At 38.3% G+C, this 12,657-nt stretch overlaps 1 protein-coding gene across 7 annotated transcripts in view; it reads right to left on the reverse strand.

The window, feature by feature from the left end:
• Zfat (zinc finger and AT hook domain containing) overlaps positions 1-12,657 on the reverse strand; it is a 289,108-nt gene that overhangs the window by 100,688 nt on the left and 175,763 nt on the right. For all 7 annotated transcript variants that reach the window (XM_013521342.1, XM_013521341.1, XM_013521339.1 and 4 more), the window contains one exon: positions 9,827-9,915. In XM_013521342.1, the coding sequence (XP_013376796.1) occupies positions 9,827-9,915 (89 nt within the window). The remainder of the gene's footprint in view (positions 1-9,826; positions 9,916-12,657) is intronic.

Below are 12,657 nucleotides of genomic sequence, written 5' to 3' on the forward strand. Positions count from 1 at the left end.
AAAAAAAAAAAAAAGGTTACAAGTATAGTCACTTAGATAATATTGATCTAATGGCAAATCATAGGATGGGTGTGAGGTGGGACAAAACTATGGTCCAACAATAGGATTACAAAGAGTACAGTCACTAGGGTGATACTGTTTAAGTGGGGATCAAATGGGGAAAAAAGTCATGTAGCAAGTGCACATGGCACAGACAAGGACTCATGGCCAGGCTGCTCTCTGGTGGATACCCAAGGTTCCTCAATGGAAACTGGCTCCCGACCACAGAAAAATCTCCGTTTATCTATTGTATTCTTCTATCTTTACTATTAAGTCAGAAACCCCAATTACTTTCCAACTTGTTGGGGGTTAACTTTAAAGCCACCTTGTGCTTAGACTACCCCTCCCTCCAGGAATCAGGATGCCTCAACTTGCAACAACTGTTTGCCTTTCACAAAGGAAAACAATTATCGGGGGAATGGTTTACATTTGTGTCTTCATATGCTAAGAGTTAAGAAAGAGATTTTACTCAGTCTTTTCTCTCATGTATGCATACAAGACTAACAGATGTGCCTTTACTAACATGTGATGTGTGATTGCTAGATGACAAATATAAGTTTAACCTGTGAACTTGAAAGATATAAAAATTTAAATAAAGCATAGCCTTGTCCTGCCTATGTGATTAGATAGGTAACACAAGTGTCTTGGAAATTTCTTTGTCCTAGGGCCCAGGGTGAAATTTCTCCAGTCAATTGTTGCTTTTCTCTCATTCTTAATCTCTATATAACTTCTCCCTTCTCCCCCCTTTTTCTTTTGTCTCATATTTATCACTGATTTTTTCTTACTTTACATGGTTCTATAAACATCATTTTACTCCCAATAAGCTCCTACATACCATTTCTCTCTCCTCCTCCTAATTTAAGGTTTCAAAGGTATCCTCTTGCACTCCCCAACCACAAACCCTATATCTTTAATATACAACCATAAAGATTTGTTAAGCTTTTTATATTTAGTTAATTCTGTAAAATTACCACTGACTTCTCTATCATTAGCAGAGATATAGATATTTAGTACATATTAGCTTTTAAGTCAGTACCAGGGTTTTCTTAATATTTACACCATAATTGTAGAGTTCTCCTCTAGGATTAAGTGTGATACATAATTGGTTCCTATGGTATAATAATATCTAATTTGTCTGGACAATACTACTCTAGCTGATTCATTTAATATTAATGGGGTTGCTTAATAGTCACTATTTCTCTGTAAGTCAACACTCAGATTAACTTTGTGATACTAACAATAGTACAGTATATTCCCAGAGAATTTGGTTGCTGGACTAATTTGGTTGCTGAATCTTCCCCTCCCAAACTAACCAAGGTACTTGGATCTTCAGGCTGTGGCAAAGGACTGTAGTGCCCAAAATCCATTACTAAAAAGTAACTAAAGAGATCTTTATATCAGCAACAAAGTCTTTAAATATAAGCATCCATAAACATCAGCACACACACATACACAAAAACAAAAAATAGAAACATGGGGGGTTAAGACAATAAAATGCTTCCAAAAACTCCCAAATCCCCCAAAGCAAATCCAGTGGGCAGGGCGGTGTAAAACAGCATAAACCACACACCTGAATTAGCCAAAAGGATAACAAACGAGGTTAGAAAACAGCTCAAAGAGATACTTGGTAGAATTAGAGAAGATACAACTAAACAGATAATGGAAATGAAAGGGAAAAAGTGTACAAAGAAAAATTGTTGTTTTTAAAACTTTGTTCTTTTGAAACTGCCTAGCTCTGTAACTGCTTCATGGTTTTGTAATTACTTTCTTGACCCCTGTGGCCACGACAGCATAACTGCCATTATACCAAACTTCATAAACTGATGATCATTAATTTACCCTTGTAACCGATGACCTCACCCTGCTAGCTAATCTGCAGAACTACCATGCCATCCTGTCTTGCCATTGTACCTCCTTTGTACCTCCTGCTTGTGCATCATACAAAAGCCCTAGACCACCAAAGATTGGGGCCTGAGGTTCTGGGAATTATCCCAATCTGTGTCCATCAATATAAATAAATATGCTTCCAAATCCTGGGTGTTGTTTCAGTGTTTCTGCTTGTCATTGCAGAAATAATAACCAAAATAATGAAAGAGTTTTCAGAAGACACCAGTAAAAAGCTAGATGAGCTAAACAAAACAATACAAAACATAAATGCCCAGTTTACCAAAGAATTAGAGCCTATGAAGGTGTCAATCAGAAATCTAGAGGACTAAAAATCATATTGAAAGTATGGGCAATAGAACTGACAAATGTGAGGACAAAATTTCAGAACCAGAAAACAATGATGCCTTTAAAGACCAGCTAAAGACACACTTTAAAAGCAACAAAATAACATGAAAAAATGGATCCAACAACTGCTAGATGGTGGAAAGAAGACTAAGCTAAGAATAACTGGAAGAAGTGAAAAATCAAAAGACAACACAAATGGCATTAAAACCCGGTTCACAAAATAATGATACAGACACTCCCTGGTGGTCTACTGGTTAGGGTTGGGGCTCACACAAAATAATGGTACAAAACTTCCCCAATATATAAAAAGAAATCAGCATACAGATAGGTGATGCATATACAACCCTAAATAGCCATAACCAAAAGAGAACCTCCCCAGACATTAGAAGGAAAAAAAAAAAAAAAACTGAAAATAATGCACATGCTAACAAAAAAAAACCCAAAATACCAAAACAAACAAACAAACAAAAGTAAAAGGAAAGAATAAAGGAAATTTCTCTATGATGTTGAATGCATGGCTTTCTTCAATTCAAGAGATACCAGAAGTCCATCACAGGCACAAAATCTCAAAAAGCTGTTAAAGAAAGGCAATGAGTCACAAATAAAAATAACCCATTAGAAATGTAGTAGACTTCTCTATATAAATCCTAAAGGTAGGAGGGCTTGGAGTGAAGTGTTTCAAATCCTAAAACATAGCTTTCAACCCCAATTTACGAACCCTGCAAAATTTTTCTTTAAAACTGATAAGTAAATAAGGTATTTCCATAAAAAGGGATACTTCAAGAAATTCATGACCACCAAACCAGCATTACAAAAATTTGCAAGGTTATCTTAGAAAGAGACAATAAAGTCAGCAGTGCCAATAAGTCAGAAAGAATAAACACACCTGGCAGAATGAGCAGGTAGGCAACAGGAGAAAAATAAAGAAATCAAGAACAGGAAAATAATGCAATGACAGCAATAAGTCAATACCTCTCAGTTAATAACCCTCATATTGGCAGAATGGATCAAGAAACAAAACCTAACAATATGCAGTATACAAGAAACACGTTTAATTCAAAAAGAAATTAACAGAGTAAAAATCAAAGGATAGAAAACAACATCCCATGCAATGGGAACCTGGTAAAAAGCAGGAGCTGCTATCCTAATTTCAGACAATGTATATTCCAAACCAAAAGTGATTGGAAGACACAAAGAAGGGGACTAGATATTGATTAACTCCAACAAACAGAGTTAACAATTATAAACATATGTGCACCAAATACCAGTGCAACCAATGTTATAAAACAAACAGTAATAGACATGAAAAATGAGATAAACACCAATACGATTGTAATGGGGGACCTCACTACCCCATTGTCACAAATGGACAGATCAAGTAGACCCCCTCCAAAAAAAGTCAACAAAGAAATAGCAGAGTTGAATCAAACCTTCAAACAAATGGATTTAGTAGATATCCACAATGTTCCATCCAACAACAACAGAATATACATCTTCTTAGCAGCATAGACTTTCTCCAAAACAGACCACATTCTAATCCACAAAGCATGCATTAGTACATACAAAAGAAGTGAAATTATCTCATGCATATTACTGGATCACAGTGCAATGAAATTACAAATAAATGGCAAAAGATAGCATAAAAACTGTGTAAATGTATTGGAAATTAGATAATACCCTCTTGACTAATCAACAGTTCACAGATGAAATTAAAAGAACTTATGCACTTTCTGCAATCAAGTAATAATGCCAGTATGACATACTGGGATATATGGGACACTTTATTGCAATCTTAAGAGGGAACTTTAGAGCAGTGAATTTCCACATCAAGAAAACAGAGTGAGGTAAAATAAATAACCTAAGCATACCCTTCAAGATCTGAGAAAAACAAGAACCATCCAAATCCAAAGCTTCCATGAGTAAGGAAATTCTAAAGATTGGAGCAGGAATTAATGAAATTGAGACTAAAAGAGCAATACAAATAATTAATGAATCAAAGAGTTAGTTTTTTGAAAGAATTAAGAAAACAGACAAACCCTCAGCCAATCTTAACAAAATAAGGAAAGAAAAGACCCAAATACATACAGTTAGAAATGAAAAAGGCAAAATCACAACAGATTCTGCCAAAATCCATAAGCTTATCAGTAGCTACTTTGAGAATCTATAGTTTCATAAAATGGAAAATTCAGAAAACAGGGATAAACTTCTAGATATCTATGAACTACCAAAGTGGAACCAAGAAGATATAAAAATCCTGAAAATCCAGTATCAGTCAATGAAGTTGAAGAAGTAATTAAAAAAAAAAAAAAAAAAACAATCTAGCAACTAAGGAAAGGCCTGGTCCAGACAGATTCACTGCTGAATTCAACAAGAACTTTAGAGAAGATCAAATACCAATACTCATCAGGCTCTTTAATAAAATTGAAAGAGAAGAAGTCCTCTCAAAGTCATTCTAGACAGCAAGGATTATCCTGATTCCAAAAGCAGAAAAAAACTCAACCAGAAAAGAGAACTATAGGCTAATCCCTTAGTGAATATAGATGCAAAAGTCCTCAGTAAGATACTGGCAAACAAAATACAGCAAATCATCAAAATGATCATAAATTATGACCAAGCAGGATTCATTCCAGGTATGCCTAAATGATTCAAAAAACGCAAATCAATAAAAGTAGTATACCACATAAACAGAAGCAAGGACAAACAAAACATTATCATCTCAATAGACATAGAAAATGTATTTGAAAAACTCCAACATCCATTCATGATAAAAAAAAAACCCTGAAGAAAATAGGAATAGAAGGTCTTTATCTCAATCTAATAAAAGCCATCTATTACAAACCAATGGCCAACATCGTACTAAATGTAGAGAAGCTGAAAGCTTTCTCTCTAAAATCAAGAACAAGAAAAGGATGTCTGCTATCACCACTCATGCTCAGTACACCTCTCAAAACTTTAGCTAGAGCAGTTAGACAAGAGAGAGAAATAAAAAGATATGGATAGTAAAGAAGTTAAATTATCATTATTAGCAGATGACATGACGCTCTACATCACAGACCCCAAAAACTCCACCCAAAAGAATTCTAGAATTAATAACTAGTAGAGTAGCAGGATACAAAATCAACACTCTAAAATCAATAGCATTCCTGTACACCAATAACAAGCTCACCAAGACAGAAATTAAACAAACAACACATCAAGAAAATGAAAATCGCATCAAGAAAAATGAAATACATAGGAATTAACAACTAAAGAAGTGAAAGACCTCTACAATGAAACTACAGTACTCTGAAAAAGGAGAATGAAGAGAATATTGAAAATTGGAAAGATACCTTCTGTTCCTGGATAGGTAGAACCAATATAGTCAAAATGATCATACTTCCAAAATTGTTATACAAACAATGCAATCCAAATCAAAATATCAATAACAGTCTTTACAGGACTGGAAAGAGTATTCCTAAAATTCATATAGAACCAAAAGAAACCTAGAGTAGCAAAAGGAATTTTGGCTAACACGAGCAAGGTAGGGGGCATCACAAACCCAGACTTAAATTTATACTACAAAGCTACAGTGATTTAAAAAAAAAAAAAAAAAAAAAAAAAAAAAAGGACAGCATAGTATTGGGGGGGAAAAGAGGAAAAAAAAAAAACCCAGACTGGTAGATCAATATAACAGAAAATTCAGAAAGAACCATGCAGACACACTCATCTACTTTACCTTTGACAAAGAGGTCAAATATTTTTGCTGAAGAAAAAATAAGGTGAAAACTGGTATCCACATGCAGAAGATCAAATCTAGAACCACATATCACACCATACACTAAACTAAAATCAAAATACATCAAAAATCCAAACATATGAATATGAACACTTAATCTCCTCGGACATTAAATAAGTGAAGCTCTTGAAGACAGCTGTTGGCAAAGACTTTCTGAACAGAATCCCAGTTGCACAAGAAATGATCCCAAGAATCAACAAATGGGATCACATCAAATTAAAATTTTTCTGCACAGAAACTCATCTTCAGTATAAATGTCAAAAGCAGGTACAATCGAGGATATAGCTCAGGAATACAGTGCCTTCCTGGCAAGTGCAAGGTCCTGAGTTCGATTCCTAGTACAAAAAAAAAAAGCAGGTACAGAAGAAACAGGTTGACACAGCCTTAATTTTTTGAATTCCTCCTTTTTTGTTCACAAATAACTGGGAAGATATAACGTGAAAAGCATAGGACTAACAGTGAGAGGATAAAGTTCAAATTCTAGCTCCTTCGCTTCTTGGAATTAAAAGCTTATAAGCCCTTAACCCTCCAAGATACTTGGCTTTCTCAACTACAAGAGGAGAAATCATGGGAATCCATTTCTCAGATGCTATTCCGAGTACAAAATGAGCTTACAACTGAAGAAAGTCCCTATGGCATTGGGCAATAACACAAAGGTGATAGAAATCCAAGGATATGGGTGTGATCAGCTGGTTTCTGAGATTCAGGTTCTTTTATTGTCAAAAAGGGGAAATAGTGACTACTGAGGAGGATATTTGAACTTCTAGATACAGTACCAGCACATCACAGATTTTCAATCAATGCAAGCTACCAATGTGGTGGCCAAGATTTCCTTCCATATTCCATAATTCTCTAGGATTTTGTGGTAGACACAATTTCAGATAAATATTTTAGAGCAACATGTCCGTAAATCTTGATTTCACTTCCATATGTATATGCTAGCAGCAGTAGCAGCAATTTTAAGGGTCAAATTGTACCAAGTAATAAACAGGATTTTTTTATTGAACAAATTGCCTGACAACAGTTCTTCTGTTCAATAACTCCACCCAAAGCAGTGACTAAGCAGATATTATCACCCACATCAAAGAAACACCATTTACAGGCATTAAAAGAATGCAGAGTACCACCATATCCTGAGCCCCTGCCATACAGCAGGCACTAGGGTGGGCATCCTGAGTACAACCTCCTACTCTTATAGCAGCCTGCCACCTGGGCTTCCTCACAGCTGCTTAAGCAAATCGTTCAGTAATGGTGACCCAGGATCTCAAGGCAAAAACATGTGTCCTTATAGCCTACATTCTTTCCTCCAAATCACTCTAGATTGTTTAGGCCTCTAACACACCATTACCTATGTCTTATTATGTTTTTGAACTATGTCTCAGTTACGTTTCTCTCATTGCTGAGGCAAAATACTCAACACCCAAAATTAAAGGGTAAAGATTTACTTAGCCCACAGTCTGTAGAGGTTTCAGTTCATAATTGGCTAACTCCAAGGCAGAGTGGCTTGGCAGAGGTACATTACAGAGTAGAACCAGTTCATGGCAAACAGATAACAGCAAAAGCAACCAAGCAAAGGATGATCACAGCACTTTCTAACCTTTATATCTTATCCAGGCTACTTAGGGCAGGTAGTACTCACACCCTCAATCCTAGTGCCCTTGAGCTGACCACTGCACCATGAATCAATTCTAGTGTCATACACTAGATCCAGCCACACCTGAAAAAGCCCCAGCTTTGACTGTGTGAGCATTTGGGAGGACATCTAGACACAAGCCATAACATCCCCCCCTAGGCCCCCCAAAGACTCATGTACATCCCTTTATGCAAAAGACACTGAGTACATCTCTAACAACTGTCAAAGTCCTAACAGTTTCAGCACTGCTGAAAATACCAAATCCAATGTCTCCTCTGAGATTTAAGGCAAATTCTTAGCTGCAAGCCCCTATACAAATGAAAAAGAAAGTTACACACTTCCAAGCACAAGATAGACATTTCCATTCCAAAAATTACAAACTTACTTTTGTAATTTACTTTTGTAAGTATCCTTACTTACAAAAGGATAGCAAGGAATGGGAACAAAGCAAGACCAACATCTTGTAAGGCAAACATTAAATCCTCACCAATCTGTGAACTCTGAAGGACTTGGGGAGCCTCCAGCTATATAGCACTTCTGGTAGCTGTAGCTCTCATGGCTTCTCTCTTGGGCTGGTTCTGCTCTCTCCTTATAGTTTTCCTCAGATGATCCACGTTCCTGGCTTCTCTAAATTTCTTGCGTCTGGCTTTTTGGCTTCACACTCACAGCTTCATACACTGCCCTCTCAGGGGCACACTGCCTGGCCTCCAAGGCCTTCTTCTAAAATATGGGTAGAAGCCTTCCTGACCCCACAACTCTTACATCTTGCATGTACCTAAAACCAGCACCACATGGATGATACCAAGGTCTGCCACTAGCTGGAGCAGCAGCCAGACTTCCTTCTCTCTTGGCTATAGAAGTCAAGTGCCTATGAATCAAATCCTGAGGAACAATTTCCATAGGCTGTTGCCATTCTGGAACATGACACTCTGGACTCTCTTCTCAAAGCAAAGTCTTTCACCTTTGCAATTTTGAGGCTGCAAAGGATGGAATTCTGATGTTCCTTATGATGCTCTCATGCCATCTTTTCTATTTTCCTGCTTCTTCTCAGCAACCAAATCTCTTCTGCTCTGTCTTGGCAGTCCATAGCTTTACTGGAGCTTCCTTTCTGGCCAAACTTACAATGTTTTGAATCATTCTACTGGGCTCTTTGCTCTTGATTCTCAACACAGATCTGATTAAAAGCCTCCAATAGTAGTCATGCTACCACCTCAACATTAGACTGCCTTAAAATTTCTTCTGCACGATTAATTAGTCTGGTAGCCCAAATCTCAGGTAAAGTCTCTGGACACGAGAAAAATGCAAACTTTCTGCCAAGCCATAGCATTTTCTGGAGTCCAACAGCCAATGCAGTCCTTCTTCCCAGCAGAAACCTCCGGAGCCTGGTTTTACCAGTAGCATTTCTATCACCTTTTGCTCTTCTGTGCTCTGACCAGAAGCTCTCATCAAGTACAGCGTAAGGCATTCCAGCTCCAATTTTTCAGATGGTTTCTCCCAACCTTTCCAAACTCTTCTCACAAGCCAGCTCCAAAGGCCCCTAAACCCCATGGTCAGTTATAGTAACAGCAATAACCCCACTTCTCTGGTACCAAATTCTGCCTTAAATTACTTTTCTCTGGTTGCTGAGGTAAAATACCCAACACCCAAAGTTAAAGGAGAAAAGGTTTATTTAGCTCACAATTTGTAGAGATTTCAGTACATAATCAGATGGTTCCAAGGCAGAGTGGCATGGCAGATAGGTATTGCTAAAAAGAAATAGTTCACAGTGGACAGAAAGTAGCAAAGCAACAAGGGATGATCACAGTTCTTTCTATCCCTTATATCTTATCCATGCTACTTGGAGTACGTAGTGCCTTTGAGCCTAGCATTGTACCATGAATCAAGTCCAGCATCACACATTCTAACCACCTCTGAAAAAGTTCTACCTGTGATTGCTTGAAGCTTTGGGGGCACATCTAGATAGAAGCCATAACAAATTGGTTTGCAAAGTACAGAGAAATGCTACCTCTAAAGAGGCAGTACAAAATAAACTGAGATGTGCCTTGGACTCCATGTGTGGCAGCTAAGGAGACAAAAGGTGAAAGGAAGACCAAAATGCAGTACGTTTTTGGCCAGAACCTCTACCTCTATCTCCCAAGTCCTCTTACCTTGAAGGAGGCATGCTGTTCCATGTGCCGCAGTAATTGTGGCTTCTGGGCTGCTGTGTAGTCACACACTGTGCATTTGAATTGTTTTCCTGCAAAGAAGCAGAAGATAAGGTGAGCATCACCAGGATACCAGCTCTGCCATGTGAATGAGGGCCAGAAATTGAGCTGGTACACATAGGTGTCCCTTGTCAGGTAAGAGACCAGAATTTCAGAGGGGACATAGAAGGACATGCACAAATGCAATGTAATGGGCACAGTCTCCACCAACTACAAATGGGGAGGAGACCACCAAGAAGGGAAAGAACGATGACCTCTTCCTGGGGAGCCCTGATGTGCAATGACATTCAAGCAGGCTCCTAAAGAAAGAGTAAGAGTGTGCTCAGCTACCTAAAGAGAAGGGCATCGAGGAAGAGGGGTGGACACAACTGAAGGAATGGGTGCTCAGAGGAAGGGATTATAGGGTGGAAAAATGAAGCAGCTGGATCTTCCTTCCAGAGTGTAAGATCTGCAGGAAGTCAAGAACTGACCTGAAAATTTGGGAGGCAGATTTCCAGGACCTTGAGCATCTCACTAGGGAGCTCAGACGAGATCCTAAAAGTCAGAATAACCTGCAGTATGACGTTCTACAAGAGGAAAGATCTGTGTTGTAGCACTCCTAACTCTGACAAGACTATAAGCAGCACTTTTGAGGGTATGCCAGATAGAAAACTAATACAAAATGCAAAACAGCTTTCTTAAGAAGAGTAATGATTTAGCAATATTTAAATGTTCAATAATGGGGTGAACAGGATTACATGTTAAAACAAATTAATGGCTATACAGGGCCTAGCACACTGTTTTTTCCTGATTAGCATAAACAAAACCTCCATTTGCAATAATACAAATATATGCAGCAGAATAGAAATATGTCCTATTTCTTGTAGTAGTAAATGGCTCAACAATCAGCTTGATGCAATGGTCCAAGCATACTGGGAAATGCAACCACAGCCCTGAAGTATGGCTCCCCAGAAATAATGGCTCCTCCAGAGTGCCCTCAATCCTCTCCCTCTCAGACCAGAAAAGTGAGACTTACCTATACCTGCAGCCTCTATGTTTCTCTGCTGTTCACCCCTGAAGCCAGCAAAAACTGGCTGATGCCATCAACTGGCCACAATACCTGTTTCTCATTAAGGTAACCAAGGAATTTCAAGAGGCCAAGCCAGGGGTAGACATCAGTTCCTGACTTCACTGGGTGACTCTAGTTAAGAGTCTGCTACCAGTCCATGCTCTGGAAACCTGTTCCTTTGGACTCACAACACTACAGCCTCCCTGAGGCTCTCTGACTATTCATTCTGATTATCCCTGCGGCAGTCTCTCCTGTCAACCCTCTTTTATACATTGATGTCTCACATGGTTCTAGCTCAGACTCCTTTCTGTGCAAGTATCCCTACACAGGAGTGTCTTTTATAGCTTTGGATAACCTTTGATGCCAAAATTTGCACCTTCTAGATTCAATCTCCTATCTTTTATGTCTATCTCTCTATAACCCTTCCTCACTAGTTTAAGTCCTTCCCATTTTTTTCCCCTAAACTATTGCAAAAAACCCTAAACTGTTTTCCCATTCGGGCATCTTCCTCATCCATCCATCCATCCACCCATCCATCCATCCAGATATACATCTTTCTCCCATAGCCCACCAATGTGCCCAATTGCCTAACAAAGTTAGGCAAAGTCCCAGAACACTGCACAAAGGTTCTTCAGAATCAGAACTAATGCTCCCCACCCATTTGCTGACTTCCTCTTCTGCCTGTCCCCTCTGTACCTCAACTCTATAACGTAGTCCCTTCCATTCTCATAACTTTCTGCCTCATCTTTATAGTCTCAGGCCCCTAAACCTTTGCTAAAATTTTCCATGTCTGGGATGTACTGCCTCTTGTATCTGGCCATTCTTCCCTTAAACTCAAAATTCAAGTCAAACAGCATTTCTGATAACTGGGCTCAGCCAGCCCCTCCGCATACCCTCACTACACACTGGTCACATATCTCAATCTGTGTCTCAGCTCTACAGAATTTTGCCATTAGCTGCCCCTGGGCAGGAACTATGTCTTACTCATATCAGTAATGTCAGCACTTCTGTGCATGCAAATACTGAATATATTCCATGCATTTTATTAAACTGAATTGTACAAGAAATGAACAGGAAAGTCTGTGTGTCTTACGTAAATAATGCTCTTGGTAAGAAATGAAAAAAAACAAAACCAAAAGGTATAAACACATAAATAATATAGTTATAACTATAATTCTAAATGAATGTGCCCTAAATTCTAGATTTTACTATTTCTTCAAGTTCAATGTGCAGGGAGATTTTTTTTCACATTTAAGGCACACAGTTATAACTAGAAAGCAATTAACTTTTTCTTGAAGTATGATCTTTTTCTAAACGATAAGGCCATGCATTTGTACACATCAGTAGTATGATCACAGCCACAATACTTTCCACTAATACATGATGCAGATAAATAAATCATCATCGTCCCAGACAGCTTGAGAATAATTGTGTTTGGGTTCTTCCTGTAATAGTGGCATAAGGAACACTAATAGAACCATTTTCTGAGGTGATAAATATTTCTTCACTCATTATCAATCACTCAGATCAAAGAGTAAAAGATAAAGGCTAAAGGGAGCCCAGAAATGAATGAATGGAATTGCCTCATCTGAGATCAGAAGTAAGCCTTGTGCAGATCTACTATCAAGACTCTGCAAGAGAAATGAAAAGAAGGCAACTCCTAAAAGCCACTGCTGATGGAGGCGGAAGAGCCCTGGAAATAAATATTCGCAATGTTTTCAGCAAC

Source organism: Chinchilla lanigera, unplaced genomic scaffold (genome assembly GCF_000276665.1).
Source record: "Chinchilla lanigera isolate Chin_1 unplaced genomic scaffold, ChiLan1.0 scaffold00060, whole genome shotgun sequence".
NCBI classification, from domain to species: Eukaryota; Metazoa; Chordata; class Mammalia; order Rodentia; family Chinchillidae; genus Chinchilla; species Chinchilla lanigera.